General features: G+C 44.4%; 1 protein-coding gene across 1 annotated transcript in view; it reads left to right on the top strand.

The window, feature by feature from the left end:
• CC2D2A (coiled-coil and C2 domain containing 2A) overlaps window positions 1–22,959 on the top strand; it is a 180,422-nt gene that overhangs the window by 16,073 nt on the left and 141,390 nt on the right. The window contains 4 exon segments of the mRNA XM_075346899.1: window positions 965–1,048; window positions 11,645–11,714; window positions 19,929–20,020; window positions 21,263–21,364. Of these exon segments, the coding sequence (XP_075203014.1) occupies window positions 965–1,048; window positions 11,645–11,714; window positions 19,929–20,020; window positions 21,263–21,364 (348 nt within the window).

Here is a 22,959-nt window from a genome sequence, read left to right on the forward strand (position 1 = left end):
GCGTCATTGAAAGCCTGTAAAGAAAATTTGGATTTTTCGAATAAAGAAGCATCAAATGAATGTTAGGTCCAATCCAATTAGTAATGTAATTGGGGAATAAAATAATTTTAGATGTGTGCCAAAGGTCCTCCAATCTTTATAATAAACCTCAATCAGACTTACCATATGATCTAAAAAAGAAAAACAAAAAGCCAGCACTAAATGTGCACTTCAGCACTAAAAATTCCAAACTGTACTTATAAAAATTTTGAGATTTTTGGCCAAAAACTGTAATTTCTTGAGCTGCCACGTCACGGCAAATCTCATTTGAGGCAGTCCTATACTAAAATATTTTTATAAAATGTGCCAAACGGCCTCACATATGAATAGTAGAACTGCTCTTAGCAGCACTCACCTGGTCTATTTCAATCCCGTACCCATGACTGAGTCATGGCTGTGGGCGGGACAGGTCCAAGCAAATGCTGCATGAAGTAAATAGCCTGTGGACAAGGCCTGATGACAATGTGAACAGTCACCAACCGCCAAAATCTAGACAGATGGAGACTGTAGGGTTGAGGTCCTGGGTTCAAATCCCACCATGGACAACACCTGCAAGGAGTTTGTATGCTCTCCCCGTGTTTGCGTGGGTTTCCTCTGGGTTCTCCGGTTTCCACCCACTAGTCAAAGACATACTGATAGGGAATTTAGATTGTGAGCCCCAATGGGGACTGTGTTGATGATGTCTATAAAGCACTAGGGTATTTCATTTGGCTATATAAGTGAGAACGTAAATTTCTCTCTTAGGAAGATTTCTAAAAATGAAACTTCTTTGGAGCGATCAGTACATCTTATAGACAAGGGGTGACATTTAGCTTTTGTGCACTTTATTATTCACTTTTATATTTACTTTTTCTATTAAACCAAGTTGATATCATTTATAGTTAATGTTATTAATGGTCAATGGGTTTATTTTTCCCCTCCTCAGGATCTTGTGGATAATGGTGATGACGCGGAGGTGGAGCAGTTGAAAAAGACTTTAAGAGCGCAACGTCAGAAAAGGAAGAAAGCGGTACAGTACTTTACCTGTAGTCCCCACAGTACCAGATTTATTCTTTTTTTTTTTTTTTTTTGTATATTGGGTTTCAAAGGGTTATTCACCCTTAAAATATAATTAATCTGCCCTACATGCTGCATAAAATTCCCTACAGTATAGTCACCTTTCCAATCCCACACCACCTCGTGCAGCTCTCATCTTGTTCCAGTGTATTATATATGTCCCTATTTAACTGACGAGCGGTTATTTAAGGCAGGACCTCATGGGCATCTGTTCCCAGCAAGCCAGGAGGGTATTCCTAGACCTTCAGCTTTCAAGGCCACACATGTGAACCTTGCAACTTCATTACTAATGGCTGACGAGTTTACATAGGGAGCCCCCTGACTATAAAACATCTTGAATGCTCCAGTCAGCATTGATTGTAACATCTATAGGTATAAGTGGTGATGATCAGAGTTACAGTAGTATTCAAAATTACTATTATTGTGAACAGTTGTAAAGCTCACAGGGCGAGTAGGGAGTTAACGGAACCACTTGGCAGCACAGCACACAGAAAACCCAGAGAGGCTTGACTGCGCACCCACACCTGGTTTTCACCAGAGCCCATAATGGTAAGGGTGTTACGCTGCAGGTGGGGGAGCGGGTGCCACTTGAGAAGACTAGTACTGTGACTGCTTACCCCAATGGTACGGGATCGACAGTCCCTGATGATGAGTAACAGTGGCAGCAAGTGTAAAGGTCTCAGCTGGAATGGATGGAGATGGTAGCAACGACCAGTGAGGATACTTGGTATTGTGTTAGGCAGCCAGCGTGGTGGCTTGAGGCAGCAGCAGGCTTTGAATAAGGCCTAAGACACACGGCATAAAAATTGGAGCGAGTGGAATGCGATAAAACATCGCATTCCACTCTGACCAATATTACTCTATGTGCCAGCACCCATGAGTGATTTTTTTTTCAGCCCTAATCGGACCGAGAAAACAATCGCAGCATGCTGCGGGTGCAATGCGATCCTTTGTTTCTCTCGCACCCATTCAAGTCTATGGGGGCAATAGAAAAATTGCAATGCACTCGCATTACACCGGTGTACCGCGAGTGCAGGGCGAGAATGGCAATAGCAGGCTACGGAGGAGAGAGGGAGATAAATCCCTCCCTCCCCTCCTCAGCACCGGCCCTCCCCTTCTCAGCGCTGGCCTGCCCCTCCTCAGTGCTGGCCCGCCCCCCCGCAGCTGTGGTCCGATCGCATGAATCGGTGTGCATAGAAGTCAGTGACAAGCGCTGATGTCAGGAGTGCAGGACTTCATGACTGCAGGTAATGAACTTTACTAACCTCCTGATGGCAACGCTCATCATCCCCGCGGCTGCTCGCACACTGCTGTGCGGGCACATGCTGACACACTGCTGTGTTGACAGATGCTGGAACACTGCAGTGCGGGCAGCCGCGGGGCTGGCGCGGGAGTGGACACATACTGCAGGGGCACCCGACGGAAGTCACACGGAAGTGCTTCTGTGTGGCTTCTGGGGATTTTTTGGACCCATTGACTTGTATTGAGTCATGGTTTGTGATTACGGAACAAAATAGGACATGATCCATAATAATGGAAAGGACATACGGCATCCGATCTGTTTTTTGTAGGATCGGATGCACATGGAAGTGCTTCCGTGTGCCATCTGAGCCTACACAAAAGACATTGAAAAGATGGTTCTGTCAGCAGGTCCACAAAAAAACAGGAACTGAACAGGACAGACGGAACGGTCGTCTGAATGTTCCTTAACCCTTTTTGTTGTCCTACACCAGGGATTAACAGTTTTGAAAAATTAAAGTTTGTTCATAATTTTTCTTTTTTAAATATATTCTAACAGAAGGTAATAGTTTAAAATAAAAAAAATAAAAATAACCAATTTTTGGTAACTCTTCCAGCACCACTTCTCACTTGACACCACGCTAGTCTCTGTTTACTTTGGCTACAATTAATTGTTAAGGCCCAGTCACACACAACGACTTACCAGCGATCCAGAAAACGATGCAACCTGATGGGGATCGCTGGTAAGTCGCTGGGAGGTCGCTGGTGAGATGTCACACAGTCAGACCTTACCAATGATGCAGGAACGATACAGGTCGCAGTAGCGACCTGTATAACGATCTCAGCAGTCACTGTGACCCTGCCACACAGTGTCAAACACAGCGATGTGCCCTGCCCAGCAGGACATCGCCTTTGAAGAAAATGGCCTGGACCATTTGACAACGACTAGAGATCTCACAGCAGGGGCCTGATCGCTGGTAGATGTCACACATAACAAGATCGCTAACGGGATCGCTACTGCGTCACAGAAACCGTGACTCAGCAGCGATCTCGCTAGCGATCTTGTTATGTGTGACAGTACCTTTTTATAGTCAATCTGATCTCCTCATTCACGCCATTTGCCACAATCCACCTTACTTGTCACCTTACACGCGGTCCGCTTTACATGTCGCCTTATGCACGGTCTGACTTGTTGCCTTACACAAGGACATGGGAATAAAATCATAGACTTTAGGATTAGATTGTTTTTACGATCACGGATAGAACACATACATGATTCACGGACCATGACGAACGCCTTTGTAACACATAAAATAGCTTAAAAAAATGATCACTCAACAAATGTAAGGCACCACCCTGACCGTACGTGAATCCAATTTGGACTTTAGTCGGTATATTCAAGAAAATATGTTTGTTTTTATATGGTTTCTATAAAAGAGACATCACCCGCTGGTGTAGAATGCAGCCAGGATTGTGGAATGTGACATTCACTCCATATGTTGTAGTTCTTACTCTCCATCCCTCTGAGATTTCTGTATAGTTGTAGATGAAAGGTCCGGAGACTTTGTTGTTCCTCAATTTCCATGGTTTCACATAACTATTACATACATACAATAAATCTGTTATGGTTTAGCGAAGCCAATTTCTAGGAAGTTCTGTAGAACCTGAACATTGCTGATGGTGATGCTCACTCTTACCTAAAGACCACAAGAGATTTGGAAGTAGGTTGTAGTGGACTGGTGACTGGAGGTTTGCATCAGTGTACGATTGAATATAAATGTACAAGGCTCATAGACACACTGATGTCACGTACAGGGATAAGCAAAGGCTTGAACTCTTGGGATACTTATTGGATATAGCATCTCCAAAAGTCAATTTCAACCCTTTATTGAGTCTAGTCACATGGCTTAAGATAACAATGCAAACTAGAAACTCCATTTGCAGAAAAGTGTTTTGAGGGTTTTGCCCCTCATCAGTGCACAGCAGAAGCCCTGATTAGACTGGGTGAGAGGCCTCTTACCTAAAGGGTATCATTTCTCCTAGTGCAGAGTTTCAAGTTGTCTTCAGCAGGTTTCTAGGCCATGCAATCCTTCTCTGAGAATTTACATGTGAAAATAGTCTCTTCAGACAAGAAGTGTACAACAATGCATACAGGAATGTTAGAGTGCACGGATTAGGCTAAGTTCACATTTCCGTTGATTTTATCAGTCACATGCGTCGCTTGACGCATGTGACTGATGCGCTGTTCAACGCTGTACAACGGATGACAAAGAACAGAATTCTTTGTTGGATTCCGTTGTGTGCGGGGGGCGGAGTTCGGGGGCAGAGCCGAGCGGGGGGCGGGGCCAGGCGCTGAGGATGTCAGTGGAAGTGCTGCGGTCTGCATGGCTGGGGACAGGTGAGTGTATCTGTGAGTGAGTGAGTGTGTGTATGTGCATGTATGTATGTATGTATGTATGTATGTATGTGTGTGCACATGCAAAGTGCGGGAGGGGGCGGAGCCGAGCGGGGGGCGGGGCCAGGCGCTGAGGATGTCAGTGGAAGTGCTGCGGTCTGCATGGCTGGGGACAGGTGAGTGAGTGTATGCATGTGCATGTATGTATATATGTGTGTGTGTGCACATGCAAAGTGCGGGAGGGGGCGGAGCCGAGCAGGGGGCGGGGCCAGACGAGGGTGTCAGTGGCAGTGCTTGTCTGCATGGCTGGGGACAGGTGTGTGTGTGTGTGTGTGTACATACATGTGCGGGAGGGGGCGGGGCCGAGCGGGGAAGTGTCGGCCTCCCTGCACACGTAACCAGCCTAAATATCGGGTAACAGCAAAGCACCCGATGTTTACCTTGGTTACCCGATATTTACCTTGGTTACGGGCCTACACCGCTTAGCGCTGGCTCCTTGCACCGTAACCAGGGTAAATATCGGGTAACCAACCAAAGCTGGTGACGTGTGCAGGGAGCCAGAGAGCATGCGCAGCGAAATCCGACGGATCTCGCTGCTCAAAAAACGTTACATGCTGCGTTTTCCCCGCCCGGCGGTCAGTCGTTCCACGACTGATCAGTCGGGCGGAGGGTGCAACGCAGCATCATCAGTCACAATCCGCTGCTCATACAAGTCTATGGGAGCAGCGGAATCCGCTAAACGGATTCCGCTGTTTACAAGAGCAGCGGATTGTGACTGATAGATTTTAGCGGAAATGTGAACTTAGCCTTATGCACACAGTGATGTTACAGGGCACGGATAATGCACGCAGCAATGTTACAGGGCACGGATAATGCATGCAGCAATGTTACAGGGCATGTATAATGCACACAGCGATGACACAGTGCACGGATAATGCAAACAACGATGTTACAGGGCACGTATAATGTACACAGCAATGACACAGTGCACGGATAATGCACAGAGCAATGTTACAGGGTACATATAATGCACACAGCAATGTTACAGGGTACGTATAATGCACAGCGATGCAACAGGACATGTATAATGCACACAACGATGTTACAGGGCACGTATAATGCACACAGCGATGTTACAGGGCACGGATAATGCACACAGCGATGTTACAGGGCACGGATAATGCACACAGCGATGTTACAGGGCACGGATAATGCACACAGCGATGTCACAGTGCACGTATAATGCACACTGCAATGTTACAGGGCATGTATAATACACAAATGTCAATTCTTTGTGTTTTTGCTGCATATTTCACCTATACTAAGGGTATGTGCACACATTAAGTATTTGGATGCCGATATTTCGGCACTATTTCTGCATCTCTTGGCAGGAAAAACACATATTCAAAAATGCAAGTTTTGCCTCATTTTTATGTTTTTTTTTTTCTAGCTGTTTTTTTACATCAATAAATGTTAGAGATAGATAATAGATAGACTGACATCTAATTGCAAATCTCGCTGACATGATAAAATTGCACACCGTGGAGCTTATTGGATAGCTTTTAAAGCTGAGAGCTGATATTATCAGGCTGGTAAGTTCCATGGTTATTTGACCCTTCTCAGCCTGAAAATACTAGCACGCAGCCGCCCCAGAAGTGGTACATCACATTAGATGCGCCAATTCTGATGCTTCGCCTCAGCTCTTCCCGATTTTATCCTGGTGTGGTGGCATTTGGGGTAATGATGGTGTTGTCAGTTAATATCAAGCTCTGCTATTACTAATTGAGTGGCGTCTATCAGACACCCCCCATTACTAACCCAGTAAGTGAAAAGAAAAAAAACAGACTCAAACAAATATTTTCTTTAAAAAAAGCACTCCTCCACACTTTCACTGATTCCCCATTTTATTAAAAAAACAAACAAACCCAAAAAATGCAGGAACACCGTAGTCCAATGTTATACACAAATGTAAACCCGAAAAACATAACAAAGAGAGAAGTAAAAACAAGCCACTGTTCCTTGTTCACCAGTTTATTTGAAATGCAAGTTCTCGGATCCGACGTAGACCTGTGGGTCCCACGACATTCCTCGATTACCTAAATCAAAGACTATGGGGCATGAGAACGAGGCTCAGAGCGAGACTCCATTTTCTTTGAGTAGCAGCTAGTCCCGGCTCACTCTGCACACCACGAAACCTGGGACACAGATGAGCGGTGACAAACACAATGAATATAGGCCCAACTATACCCTAAATATTCAGACCCCCTGGCCTTTATAAATACATTTTGACGAACCCCAACTTATACCTTTACAGACATCAGACCAGATCTACCACTACTCGCCTCTCTGCTCCTGCACCTCTCTCCTCCACAGACAACATCCTGACGTCAGTGTCATCAGCATCTATTACAGCACGCCCAAGGTTACCGTTATTAGGGCTCCTATTATAATATCCGCTAACCTGCTATAAGGGACAATTTTGGGCAATTTACTGTTAATGTTAAATTAACTTGACAGAAAAAGCCAAAAACCAGATGGAGGATTTTCTCTACTTAGTGTTAGTGATCAGAGCTGTTACTTAAAAATACGATGATGATGATCAGCTTTCCGTATGTGTTCACATCAGAGCCGAGTTAGTGCAAAGATTTTCTTTAATGGAAGATGCATGACGTACCAATTCTGTTGGTTTAGCGCTAATCGTTATAGCCGGAGTGGGCAGTAATACGGTCATCACTGGGAGAACAATGAGTGTTACTCGCGTTTTTTCACTGCATCAAAAATGCAACATTTTACTCTACAAGCAAAGTGGATGGGATTAATAGAAATCTCCTGCCCTCTGCGCCTCTTTTTTTTTTTTTTTTTTACGCTGCATAAATTGACCTACGGTAGGTTTTTCCAAGCCATAGCATGTCCATTTCTCTTGCTGGTACGCTGAGTTTGCAGTGTCAAATTTCCCCATTGACTTGCATTAGTTGCATAAAATCTGCAGGTAAACAAACGCACATGCGACTTTAGTGCATATACACAGTGTAAACTTACAAAAGAGAGCCAGTAAAGAAGGCATATCAGGTATCAATAAAGTTGGTTGAAACACAGGCAGCCGCACGAACAGGACGATGCCCAAAGCAAACAGAGTTCAATATCCCAACACACACAGACACAAAAATAAGGCTGTACGTAAATAGATGATAGAAATATATCAGGTAGAACATATCCTGCAGTTATATAATTTCCCACCCCTTTATAAATTTGCACACCTTAGTGCCTTTCATGTGACACTAAAGGGTGTTTAGCGTAATAGTTAAAAAAGAAGGGATCCCCCCTATTTTTGATAACCAGCCAAGATAAAGCAGAAAGCTCGGGGCTGATATTATCAGGCTGGAAAGGTCCATGGCTATTGGACTCTTCCCAGGGTAAAAGTACCAAGCTGCAGGTGCCCCAGAAATGCCGCATAACGTAAGATGTAACAATTCTGTCTCTTCACCTCAGCTCTGGCCGACTGCTTTCATGCATTGGCAATGGGGGTAATTGTTTATGGGGTTCATGACAGCTGTGTAGCTTCAGCTGGCTTTAAGCCCTGATGTTAGTAATGGAGAGGTGCCTATCAGGCACCCCTATTACTAACCCAATAGGTAAAAAGAAAAAACACACTTATAAAAATATTTTACTTTTAAAAAACAGTTCCCAACTCTTTGCTTTGTTTGGCATTTTTTTTTTTTTATTTTTTTTAAAAAGCCATGCAGACCCATTGTAGTCCACAAATGGAAACCTGAAAGATGTAAAAAGAGAAATTAAAACAATAGACTGTACCTCGTTCACCAATTTAGTAGAAAGCAAGGTTCCCAGATCTGCCTTAGTACAGCGCTTCCCATAACGCTCCTCGATTACCTAAATCAAAGACTATGGAGCCTCAGAATGGGGATTGATAGACTTTGAGCAGTAGGTTCTCCTGTGACACTGATGAATGGTGATGTCAGCTGCTCATCAGTGTCATGGGTCTTGTGGTGCGCAGCATGAGCCGGAAGTGGCTGCTGCCCAAAGTCTATGGAGCCATGTTCTGAGGCTTTATTCTGAGGCTCCAGAGCCATGGATCTAGGTAATCGAGGGACATTGTGAGAAGCACTGGGCTTATTCGGACCTTGGAACTTTGCTTTCTAATAAATTGGTGAACAAGGGACAGTCTCTTGATTTTTGTTTCTTTTTAAGTCTTTCTTTCAGGTTTCCATTTGTGGACTGTGTCAGAGGATTCCCTGGACTGTGTCAGAGGATTCCCTGGACTGTGTCAGAGGATTCCCTGGACTGTGTCAGAGGATTCCCTGGACTGTGTCAGAGGATTCCCTGGACTGTGTCAGAGGATTCCCTGGACTGTGTCAGAGGATTCCCTGGACTGTGTCAGAGGATTCCCTGGACTGTGTCAGAGGATTCCCTGGACACGGTGGACCCGCATGGGCTTGATTTTATTTTTTAATAAAATGGTTAAATAAGGGAAAGTGGGGGGAGTATTTTTTTCAAACAAGTCTCTGGATCACTACAACGGGACCGGTATTCACTGGAGCGAAACTGAATTATTATAGGCACTGAATAGCAGGTTCCAAAGTCTTATATAGGAAGGAGAAGGCTGAGATTGGTAATTAGCAACCTGAGCTCTTTGCAGAGTTCCCCAGGTCAGCAGGAATTCCTGCATGAGTGAGGAACAGAGCACATGAAACAGCCGACACCCAGCTCTGGCTGAACAGCTAGGAGGCATCAGGTTGCTTGTGTTTGTAACTGAACATCGCATGACACATCTACTGTGAATGTAGCAGTATGGTCCGAGAGGAACTATACTTTTACTTTAGAATGGATACCCCAGAACTATTTGGGACAACTGTATATATTGTGTCTGCCATCAGAGAGATCTTACAGGTGCATTTGACAATGGTGCATAATCAATGGTTTCTGCAGACGATAAGCCACCATCAGAGATTTTCCCATTAAAACTAGAGGGCACCATAACATTTTATTTTAAGGAGGCCCTTGATAAAGTGGAACTCTTTAGCACCATAATGTGTGGTGTGAAGGCTGTTGGCAGATCAGCTTACATGTGTTGAGCTCAACAAATGTTTCAAAATTTAAAAATTTGGTTTGTTTGACAAATAAAACAACCTTAGAATGGATACTCCTCTCCGCTATCTGCGTCCCCAACCAAACTTCTTGCCCTTCCCCGCAGCTGAGGATGTCACATAATCACTGCAGCCCACCAGCTACAAGATTTTCTTCCTGCTCAATTGGAATGTAAAGGCTGCAGCCGATCAGTTGTATGGTGCCAGAGGGCGGTAGTCGTGGGCGAGCATTAACTGCAGTACCATGCCCTGACACTCTGCAGAGAATACATGTTCCTGATTAAACGTGTGGGATGTGTTGCACTCCCTTGATAACCGATGCCTCGTTTCCTCCGTCTCCAATTCCAAATTCCACCACATGAGAATCAGGCGAAACCTCACTTGTTTTATAAGAAAAAAAACTCTACTTGGCAAAAACGTTAACGCTCACTGGTTACACATTACAACGGGCACATTTCTGTAGTTCAGTACACTTCAGTGCTGTTCCCCTCTTCCTCTTAGACTGCTGCTGCGCTAACTGCTCTTACCAGTTGTCAGGGTTCTCCACCCTAGGTTTGCAATTTCTCCATATTATGCGGTCGGGGTCTTCAGGGACAGGGACTCGGCCACCTCCTTCCACTGTGACCGCTGATTGACTGCAGTGGTCATGTGATGTTCCCCTCTGGGAGGGAGAGTTAGATCGTCGGGTGCATCGGGGGACGGGGTGGTGTGAATAGGTAGGGGAATATTCATTCTTTGTTGATTTTAATGCTCTAATGGGCATTTTTTAAATATAAAATGTAGTGGACAACCCTTTTTAAGAGCCTAGATATATTTTGTTCTAGTTACAGTACAGACCAAAAGTTTAGACACACCTCATTCAAAGAGTTTTCTTTATTTTCATAACTCTAAAAATTGTAGATTCACGTTGAAGGCATCAAAACTATGAATTAAAACATGTGGAATGAAATACTTAAAGTGTCAAACAACTGAAAATATGTCTTATATTCTAGGTTCTTCAAAGTAGCCACCTTTTGCTTTGATTACTGCTTTCCACACTCTTGGCATTCTCTTGATGAGCTTCAAGAGGTAGTCACCGGAAATGGTCTTCCAACAGTCTTGAAGGAGTTCCCAGAGATGCTTAGCACTTGTTGGCCCTTTTGCCTTCACTCTGCGGTCCAGCTCACCCCAAACCATCTCGATTGGGTTCAGGTCTGGTGACTGTGGAGACCAGGTCATCTGGCATAGCACCCCATCACTCTCCTTCTTAGTCAAATAGCCGTTACACAGCCTGGAGGTGTGTTTGGGGTCATTGTCCTGTTGAAAAATTAATGATGGTCCAACTAAATGCAAACCGAATGGAATAGCATGCCACTGCAAGATGCTGTGGTAGCCATGCTGGTTCAGTATGCCATCAATTTTGAATAAATCCCCAACAGTGTCACCAGCAAAGCACCCCCACACCATCACACCTCCTCCTCCATGCTTCACGGTGGGAACCAGCCATGTAGAGTCCATCTGTTCACCTTTTCTACAAAGACAGTGGTTGGATCCAAAGATCTCAAATTTGGACTCATCAGACCAAAGCACAGATTTCCACTGGTCTAATGTCCATTCCTTGTGTTCTTTAGCCCAAACAAGTCTCTTCTGCTTGTTGCCTGTCCTTAGCAGTGGTTTCCTAGCAGCTATTTTACCATGAAGGCCTGCTGTACAAAGTCTCCTCTTAGTAGTTGTTCTAGAGATGAGAAGGTGTGTCCAAACTTTTGGTCTGTACTGTATATGGCAGCTGATCCATCTGATTGTAATGCTCTTGTCTCTTCTTCCATCTCTTCAGCTGATTGAGAATGTCAGAGATTCACATGTAGATGAAGACGATGTTGGAACTGCCACACGAGGACAGCGCAGTGAGTACAGCTCTGGGGCTCAAATAAGGAATGCTTGGCTCCGTATGGATATTTTTTTTCTTTGGGTCATGATCTCTGCAACTATTCAGCCAAGCTTGTCACCGAGGTTGTGAAGGAACCCGGAGACCGGCTTTGTGTTTACTGTTCTGTTCTAAATTCCAACCTGTCATGAAATTTAAATATACAAAATCCACACAATCTGCACTCGCTCCATGTTTAACCCACCAAAATAAATGAAGGTGGGGTTTGGGTTTCTCTCTCCTTGGTGACTTTATGGATTTGTTTGTGTCGTGTTTCCATTGATTTTCCATCACCTATGAATTACAGTTGGTTTCTGTTGATGGATAGTTTAATTTGATTGATTTGGTAATAGATACAATACTTATCATTATGCACAATCCCTTAACTGGCTTCCCATCGCCCAACGACTCCAGTTCAAAACATTAACCATGACATACAAAGCCATCCACAACCTATCTCCTACTTACATCTGTGACCTAGTCTCCCGTTACCTACCCGCACGCAACCTCAGATCCTCACAAGATCTCCTTCTCTACTCCCCTCTTATCTCCTCTTCCCACAATCGCATACAAGATTTCTCCCGTGCCTCCCCCATACTCTGGAACGCTCTACCTCAGCATATTAAACTCTCCCCTACCCTGGAAAGCTTCAAGAGGAACCTCAAGACCCACCTCTTCTAACAAGCCTACCACTTACAATAGCCCTCAGTCCAGTACACCACTGCACAACCAGCTCTGTCCTCACCTATTATACCATCACCCATTCCCTATAGACTGTGAGCCCTCGCGGGCAGGGTCCTCTCTCCTCCTGTACCAGTCTGTTTTGTATTGTTAATGATTGTTGTACATATACCCTCTTTCACTTGTAAAGCGCCATGGAATAAATGGCGCTATAATAATAAATAATAATAATAATGGACGGTCTAGTGTTTTTTTCCCATATTTTAAAGCCATTTTAATATGGACACTGTATATAGACTACATCTATTTTAAAATAAATGCGTTTGACATGTCTATTCTAGTAAAAGCTTGAATTCCCCAGGAAACCATTATGGAGCAGATTTTCTTTGAATTCTTGACTGTTCCTTCCTTATTCTTTCTAAAAGTGTATGAATAACTTGACAGCTGGGTTTTATCAAGAGGAAGTGTGTCCCTAAATCATCCTGACATTGCCCAATAATTGCTGGCAGTCTCAGATTGTGCCCCTGCGCTACTATATGACAAGTGAAATGTTAATGCCCAGTTTTTTGTTTTTTGTTACTTTTTGTTTTTTTTTTTTTAAATTTATTCCTAAATTTCTAGGGGATTATTACAGAGAGAAATGGCACCAATCAGAGTTAGGCTATATGCACACGCTGCAGTTTTAACTGCGCCCAAACTGCAACCAAAACTGCATCTTGTCACAGAGAGCCTGGAAATGTAAAAAAAAAAAAAGCTTCTAATGGTGGTGCATTTTTGCAGCATTTTTGCAGCATTTTTGTTATTGCATTTTTTAAAGGAGAAACAAAATATGATAAGATAGGATAATTGATAGCATAGATGACAGAAAAAAATAAAATAGAATATATAATAAATAATAAGAAAAAAACAGAATAGCTTGATAGAGGGATAGCTAGCTTGGCACGCTGTTTTTTTTTTTTTGTTTTTTTTTTAGGAGGTGAAAATATGACGTGAGGTCCCCCCCATTTTTCTAAAACCAGCCAAGGTACAGCATACAACCGGGGGCTGATATTATTAGGGTGGGAAGGGCCATCATTATTTGGCCCTTTCCAGCCTAACTATAGCAGACCACAGCCGCCCCAGAAGTGGCGTATCCATAATATGCGCCAATTTTGGCACTGGACCCGGCTTTTTCCGTTGCCCTGGTGCGATGGCAGTCGGGGTAATAAGGAGTTAATGGCAGCCCAAAGCTGCCACTAAATCCTAGATTAGTGATGGAAGTTGTCTGAGACCCCGCCCCATCACTAATCTGTAAGTGAAAGTAAATAAACACAAACCTCTCAAAAATCCTTTAATTGGAATAAAATACAAAAAGTACCCTTTTTCACCACTTTATTAACACCCCCAAACAACCCTGCAAGTCCAAAGTAATCCACACAAGGTCCCACGGCAATTCAGCTCTGCGACATCCCTGTCTTGTCACAGCGAGCTTCATAGAGCATGACTGCCTGCTGTGAGTGCAGACCGAGCCATGCAATCAGAATGAACTCTGGTGAACCCCTAACTTCACAACTGTGGGCCCCGCAGTACAGCGTGTGTCGCGGCAGTGACGTCACAAGTTCACCTCTGTGAGGTTCAGTCTGTGACTGAAGTGAGTTGCGTGATCAGCGGTGACGTCACTCAGGTGAATCCGCCACCTACGGCTCACTTCAGTCACTTGGGTGATTTGAGTCATATTCTATGGCGCTCGCTGTGTCAGATGTAGCAGTGCCTGAAGCATTGTGGGACCTCTTGTGGATTATGTCGGACCTGGAGGGGTGTATGGGGAGTTAATAAAGTGGTGAAAGAGGGTGCTTTTTTGTATTTTTCAAGTAAAGAATTTTTGGGGTGCTTGTGTTTATTTACTTTCACTTACAGATTAGTGATTAGTGAGTGTCTCATAGACACTTGCCATGACTAATCTAGGACTTAGTGGCAGCTATGGGCTGCTATTCACTCTTTACTACGCCGATAGCCACCGCACCAGGGTATTCGGAAGAGATGGGTAAAATGCCTGGACTGTCGCATCTAATGGATGTGGAAATTCCGGGCGGCTGCTGGCTGATATAAGCTGGGGAGAGCCTAATAAAAATATTCCTCCTCAGTCTTCTGAGCCCTCAACTGTGGGGCTTTATCTTGGCTGGGTATCAAATTTGGGGGGACCGCATGTCCTTTTTTACTTATTTATTTAACTGTACGATATAGACCCGCCCACCAGTTTCTGTGATTGGTTGCAGTCAGACGCGCTCCCACACTGAGTGACATCTGTGTGACTGCAACCAATCACAGACACCGGTGGTCGAGGGAAGCAATGAATATGTATGAGCCTAATGAAAGGCCGCAGGAGCAGTGTGACAGCCGCCCCAGTGATCCGTGAGTATGAAGCGCTTGAAGAGAGAGACAGAATTAATTTATCCTGGAACAATGTGGGTGACCTGCTTTTTTGGGACAAAAACGCAACTACAACTCATACAAATTGCACAAATTTGTTGGCTTGCATTTTTCCTTGTGTTTTTCATCCCCTCATTGATTTCAATGGGTGACAAAACGTGAAAAAAACACAAGAATGAATGTGCCGCTTCTCTTTTGTCAGACAGTTTTGACAAAAAACTGCAATGTGCGTATAGCAAATCTGAATACTCTAAGACTTTGCTGGAAAGTCAAACCTTGCTGACAACAAAGCTGCATCAAAAAAAGTGACAAAAATGCAGCAAAAAACGCAGCGTGCGCATAGAGCCTTAGAAGAAAAAATGCTCCAATAATGTTATTCTCAATTTCAATTAAAAATTTGAAAACAAGTTTTAAAGGGAACCTTTCACGAGATACTTCCATAAAGGTACTGCAATAGTGATAATAATTAGTCCGTATCACAAGTAAATACATTCAGGTACATTTATAGATGACGTTGTCGCTGATTGAAATCGATCTTTTTCTTTTCTTCATTTTGTCCAACGCCATGATGACTTTTCACGTCCACAGCTTATCTTTTATCTTCTCTGATCTTCTGTAGCACATCCAGACATGGTGCCTTTAAAAATTTGAAATTATAATGCTTTTGAATAAAATCTGCCCTATACTATGCTCCTGAATAAATAATTGTTCCACACTACCCTTTCATTTCAATACTGGGCTTCCTCTTCACACTGTCGAATCACACGGTGTTCCCAATATACTGTCCAGTCTCTATACTGTGCCCCCTCATCACAGCCCCTCTCCTTGGCATACTGTTCCCTTTTTTATGTGTCTTCACACTATATTACCCATACTATCCCCTCTCTACACCGCTCCCCCCAATACCCACTCTCTATTCTGTCCCCTCTAACACTTTTCTCCTCCCATATTGTCTCCTCACACTATTCCCGTCAATAATCTCTACACACATTTCCCCATCCCTCATACTGTCTCCTCACACCTTCTTGCCCTTCTACTAACCATACTGTCTCCACACATATACTGCATCGCTCTCCATATACATCCCCCCTCACTCCCCATACTGTGTCCTCACTTATCCCATCCTCTCATTCCTCATGTGTCCTCAAATTTCTCTCCCCTTTCCTCCCTATACTTTGAACCCATTCCACTCCCTCATACCCCATACCATGTCCTCAAATTCCTACCTCCTTGCTTCCCATACTGTATCCTCACATTCCACCTTCTTTATTACAATAAATGTTTGATGTCTTCAGCTTCACTAGAGCACTTAACATGCCAAACTTATTTGCACCTATAGGAGGCCAGTGAGTGACGTTGGCAGCATGATAAGACGAAAGTGCTGGCAGACAGGGCTTTAATTGTATTATTGTCTCATAGATGTGAGTACAATTAATTACTTTCTGGCAGCCAGCATGCTACATCTTCTCTGAGTCGGATATCAGCTTAGAAAACTGCTAAATCCAACTCTGGAGGAAGGGGGGAAAAAGTAGCTGCGAAGGAGACACCTCGGACCACTGCATCAGGTGGCCCGACGGTGACCCCTGCTGGCAGCAGCACTTGGGGCAAATACCCCGCATGCCTCCCCCAGATACATCCCTGAAGTAGCAACAAACAGAGGCCCCATTACTAGTATAATGACAGCCAAAGATCTTCCACAGAATTCATGATGCTTCATGAATTGAAGATTCATGCTTCAAGAGGAACCTCAAGACCCACCTCTTCCAACAAGCCTACAATAGCCCTCAGTCCAGTACACCACTGCGCAACCAGCTCTGTCCTCACCTATTGTACCATCACCCATCCCCTGTAGAGTGTGAGCCCTCGCGGGCAGGGTCCTCTCTCCTCCTATACCAGTCTGTTTTGTACTGTTAATGATTGTTGTACGTATACCCTCTTTCACTTGTAAAGCGCCATGGAATAAATGGCGCTAGAATAATAAATAATAATAAAAAATGATGCCACGTACGTACATCCAGGGGTTCCCGCCTTGCCCTGATTCCATATTCTCACATCACGCACTCCCACCACATTATCCCACCCTATTTCAAGCACCTCCTTTCTAGTCTTGTCCAAATGTTGTTGAGCAAATATTAAATGCTCTTGAATATGCTTTTTGTTCAGCAGTGGAGTCTTGCAAGGTGAGTGTGTATACAGGACATGGAGGCTAAGGGCATTACTTATTGTTTTCTTTGAAACAGTTGTGCTTGCTGATTCTAGGTCTTTCTGTAGCTCTCCATAGGTGGTTATTGGCTCTTGAACATCTATTCTGATAATTCCTTTTGCTTCTCTATCTGAAATCTTGCTGATAGCACCTGTTTGTGGTTGGTTTTTGGTGAAATGATGTTCTCTCCACTTCCAGATTATGGCCCCTACAGTACTCAAGGGAACCTTCACGAGTTTAGAAGTTCTTCTGTAACTGATGCCATCAGTTTGTTTTGCAACAATAAGTTTGCAAAGGTCTTGAGACAGCTCACTGGGTTTACCCATCATGAGATGTTTCTTCTATGGCACCTTGGTAATGAGATATCTTTTTATAGACAATCAGTTGAACCAGCTGATATTATTCTTTACTAAGTGGCAGAATTGTTTTCTAATTACTGATAGGTTTCAGCTGGTGTCGTGATTTTCTGTGGCTTTTTGCACCTTTTGTTCTTCATGTGTTCAATATTTTTTCCCTGTGTCTTTTTTTTTATTAATACACACAAGTTATTGTTTGGACATCTATGGTTTGATTTTTTTTTTGCCTGTGTGGATTGGATGGGTTGTTTCTGACATCTGGTGAGAAATTAATGTCAAAATGTCAAAGGCATCTTTACAAAAATGTATATACCGTAATTAGAAAATTGTTGGTGTTCAATACTTATTTCACCCGCTGTAGCTATTTGCTAGACCTGATCATAATGCACTAAGTGGGCAGACACATTGTATGCCCACAAGCCAAATGTGACTCTGGAGCCATAGGTTGGAGACCCTTGCCATGCAGGATAAGTATAACAACTATTGTTAGGCGGACCCGGACTGTAAATGTCCAGATCTGCATGGTTTCAAACTTACCAGAGTGCTGGGCCCGGCCTGGGATTCCGGGTGTTGATCCAGATCCGGCAACTCAGAAAATAAGAAAAATAAAGGAAAAATAAAGAAGAAAAGAAACTAAGAATGAGGCAAGCAGGCTGTGCTTGCTGAGGCTCCGGTGCAGCTGTAACGGCTAACCACAGCCGCCCATTCACTTCCAGAGCTGCTCATTAGCTTCATTACATATGCACTGCTTTCCCTGCCCACCGGCCGTCCTGGTGTCTGTGATTGGTTGCAGTCAGATGCGCCTCCAACCTGTATGACAGCATCTGCCTGCAAATAATCACAGGCACTGTCTGCGGGTCTATGTCATGCAGTAAAAATAAATAAAATATTTGGTGTAAGGTTCCCCCCATATAATGGTACCCAGCACAGATAAAACCTATGGCTACAGGCTGCAGCCTCCAGCTGTGCATTTATCTTAGCTCTGTTTAAAATAAAAGGAACCGCATGCATAAATTTAAATAATTTAAAAAAAAACCAGCATGTGGTTTCCCCCCAATTTTGATACCCAGCCAAGATAAGTCCAGTCAGCTGGGGCTTGTATTCTCAGGCTGGGGAGTCCCATGCTTATTGGGCCAGTCACTAACCTAAAAATAGCAGCCAGCAGCAGCCCAGAATTGTCGTATCCATAAGATGCGACAGTCCAGAAACTTTACCTGGCTCTTCCTGATTGTCGTGGTAATCAGGGTAATAAGGGGTTAATAACAGCCCACAGCTGCCACTAAGCTCCAAATTAGTAATGGCAGGTGTCTGAGACCCCCCATTACTCTGTAAGTTAAAGTAAATAAACACAAACACCGAAAAAATCCTTTATATGAAATATAATACAAAAAACACCCTCCTTCAGCACTTTGTTAACCCCCAAAACACCCCAGAGGGCCGATGTAATTCTCATGATGTCCTACGGTGATTCCAGCTCTGCAACATATCTAAAGTCATAGTGAGCAATCATGGAACATGACTGCACGCTGTAACTTCAGGCAGAGACTGAGCTGTGTGATCAGTGGTGACATCACTCAGGTTATTTGCGGTCACAGCTGGAGGTTTCCATGGTCCTCCGCCTGTGATCGCAGGTAACCTGATCTCAGTAACGTCAGTTAGCTCACCTCAGTTGAGAACTGCATCTCCTGGCAGAAAACCTTGGGGTTTTTTTGCCAATAGATGTAGATTTGGTGCTGAAATTTTGATAGACAGCCAAGATAAGCGCATGGCTGAGGGCTGCAGCCTGTAGCCATAGGCTTTATCTTCACTGGGTATCATAATATGGTTGGACCCGACACCAATTTTTTTTTATTTTATTTTTACTGTACGATAGACGCGCAGACTGGGTCTGGGATTGGAAGCCTCAGACACACGTCACTCAGGCTGGGGGCGCGTCTAACTGCAACAAATCACAGACACTGGTGGGCGGGGAAAGCAGTGCATGTGCAATGAAGGTAATGTGCTGCCCTGGAAGTGAATGGGTGGCCTGGAAGCAGTGTACAGCCGCAACGGAGCCTCTTTAAGTACAGTGCACCTGCACCTATCCCTTCTACCAACATTTTTAATCACCGGATTCTGGTCTCCATAGTCTTATAGAGGGACCGGCATCTGGCTCAGAACCAGATTTTAAAAACCAGATTACAGGGACCGGCCAGTCCCGGTTATCTGCAAGTCCGCTCATCACTAATATCCTATTAATGATGAGCAGATTGGACTTTGTGAAGACCCTCACATTTTTCCTCCTCCTATAATAAAGAGTGGTTACTCAGTTCCAGTGTTTGGAGCACGTTGGCAGCCAAGCTGTACAAATACTTGTCTTCAGTGTGTGTTTAATGGCAGCGATGTTGTCCGCATTTTTTGATTTCATAACCACATTTGTACAATTTCCAAACCAAATAGAAGGGTTTTTTTCCTCATTGTTTCAGAAATAGAACATTTACAATAGTCTTAAAATAATAAAATGAATAAAACCAGACCGTAGTCTAACCCAAATAACCTGTTTTAGGTTTGCCTCCGTTAAACATCTCCAGTGGGAAGTCTAGCTTTGCCGAATCTTCCATGAGAGAACGGCTGAGAGAAAAGCTAAAAGCTGGAAGGGTAAGAAGTCTGGGCTGTCCAGGTTTTTAATGTGATTTTTTTTTTTTTTTTTTTTTTGTTCTACATTTGCTATGAATTAGAAAAAATATATTATTCATGTTAAATTCCTAAATGATAAATTGAAGGATTTCAAAACTAGAATAATAAGTACGGAAATAAAGTATGACTCCGTCTCTATACTGTCTTGACTGTCATGACAGCGGCATTAAGGAGGTGGGAAATGTGGGAAGGTGTCCTTTCTTATGTCCATCTCTTCCCTTTATGCTTGCTATTTGCCGGTGGCAATATGTTTCGCCGGTTGGGCAACTAATGGCCTCTGTACGTGATACGTATGCACATTTGGGCTATATATGCATATCCAGGTATACTTAAAGGGAATCTGTCACCAGCTTTTTTCTATGTCGTCCGAGAGCAACATTAAGTAGGGAAAGAGAACCTGATTCCAGCGATGTGTGACTTAGTTTACTGGGTGCAGCAGTTGTGACACAGAGTTTTTAGCATTAGCATGTAGTAGAGCTGAGAAAGCTTCCCCGGCCTTACCAGGCTCTGTACAATGTCTATAGTCAGTGAGCTGCCAATCACAGCAGGGGGCATGTCAGACTAGCATGCTTGAGGCAATGTAGTCATGTAGTGATAAGGTCTTGGTGCTAAAACAATCACTGCAAATAAACAGCATGGAGCTTGATAAGAGACACCTAGTTGAATTTTCTGTTTTAACCCCTACAGCATATTGTTCTCAGATTACATAGCAAACACCTGCTAATAGATTCTTTTAAAGAAATAATTTTTGAACTTTACACTCTTCCACTAGAGGCACCATTCTATTGCTATATGCCTCATATTAGATAATAAATAATATTTCTGTGTGAATTGTACACGTGCATTTCATATCATAGACTATGTTAACCCCGAGTATAACGTGACTTTAAAATGACCTCCTTCTCTGGCGATCCATTTGTATATCCGTTGTGTCTCCATGATCATTCCAGACCAGATGAGACTCCGGTGCGGCCAAGTAACTTACATACGTAGGTAATTGACCAGATAAACTCTGGTTTATTTCATCCCTCACGTGCAATGTGTATCACACTGTATAACAAGAAGAAACGCTGTCAGAGCTGATTATATGTTTACAGCTGAGTGTATGCACCAGAGCCTCAGGAAAGCTGGTGGAGTGAAATGTGATTCTAGTACAGACGTTCTCGACATTTTTTGCATTAATACTGAGATTTCACTATTCAGACTAAAGCAGAAAGTATAATCCAGCAAGAATCGCCGTCTGTCTCTCCACGAAGCCTTACTAGATCGAGACTGTCGGACACAGGTACCAAGTTTGATGAAGAGGTGAGTACCACGGATTAGGAACATTCACTTCCAACACATGTGGAATGAAATACTTAACTAAAAAGTGTGAAACAACTGAAAATATGTCTTTTATATTCTAGGTTCTTCAAAGTAGCCACCTTTTTGCTTTGATTACTACTTTGCACACTCTTGGCATTCTCTTGATGAGCTTCAAGAGGTAGTCATTGGAAATGGTCTTCTAAACCATCTCGATTGGGTTCAGGTCTAGTCACTGTGGAGGCCAGGTCATCTGGCGTAGCACCCTATCACGCTCCTTCTTAGTCAAATAGCCCTTATACAGCCTGGAGGTGTGTTTGGGGTCATTGTTCTATTGAAAAATAAATGATCCAACTAAACGCAAACCGGATGGAATAGCATACCGCTGCAAGATGCTGTGGTAGGCATGCTGGTTCAGTATGCCTTCAAGTTTAAAAAAATCCCCAACAGTGTTACCAGGAAAGCATCCCCACACCATCACACCTCCTCCTCCATGCTTCACGGTGGGAACCAGGCATGTAGAGTGCATCCGTTCACCTTTTCTGTGTCGCACACGGTGGTTGGATCCAAAGATCTCAAATTTGGACTCCTCAGACCAAAGCACAGATTTCCACTGGTCTAATATCCATTCCTTGTATTCTTTAGCCCAAACAAGTCTCTTCTGCTTGTTGCCTGATTTTACCAGTGGTTTCCTAGCAGCTATTTTACCATGAAGGCCTGCTGCACAAAGTCTCCTCTTAACAGTTGTTCTAGAGATGTGTCTGCTCCTAGAACTCGTGTGTGGCATTGACCTGGTCTCTAATCTGAGCTGCTGTTAACCTGCGATTTCTGAGGCTGGTGACTCGGATAAACTTATCCTCCGCAGCAGAGGTGACTCTTGGTCATTCTTTCCTGGGGCGGTCCTCATGTGAGCCCGTTTCTTTGTAGCGTTTGATGGTTTTTGCCACTGCACTTGTGGACACTTTCAAGGTTTTCCCAATTTTTCGGACTGACTGACCTTCATTTCTTAAAGCAGGGGTGGGGAACCTCCGGCCCACGGGCCGCATGCGGCCCGCCATGACCTTTTATGCGGCCCCCGGGCACATTCCCGGGGGCTGTAGTGCTGGGGCCGCCAGCCCTTTAAATGACCACATGCACTGTTTGGGAGAACCAATGGGCTCTCCCGCTGTCCAGTAGCGTAATCAGCGGTGTGTGCCTGCCCCTCTGTCCCCTCGTGCTGTGTGTGCCCGCCCCTCTGCCCTCCGGAGCGATGTGCCCGCCCCTCTTTCCCCTCGTGCTGTGTGTGCCCGCCCCTCTGCCCTCCGGAGCGATGTGCCCGCCCCTCTTTCCCCTCGTGCTGTGTGTGCCCGCCCCTCTGCCCTCCGGAGCGATGTGCCCGCCCCTCTTTCCCCTCGTGCTGTGTGTGCCCGCCCCTCTGCCCTCCGGAGCGATTTGCCCGCCCCTCTTTCCCCTCGTGCTGTGTGTGCCCACCCCTCTGCCCTCCGGAGCGATGTGCCCGCCCCTCTTTCCCCTCGTGCTGTGTGTGCCCGCCCCTCTGCCCTCCGGAGCGATCTGCCCGCCCCTCTTTCCCCTCATGCGGTGTGCCCGCCCCTCTGCCC

The sequence above is a fragment of the Anomaloglossus baeobatrachus genome, chromosome 1 (genome assembly GCF_048569485.1).
Source record: "Anomaloglossus baeobatrachus isolate aAnoBae1 chromosome 1, aAnoBae1.hap1, whole genome shotgun sequence".
Lineage (NCBI taxonomy): Eukaryota > Metazoa > Chordata > Amphibia > Anura > Aromobatidae > Anomaloglossus > Anomaloglossus baeobatrachus.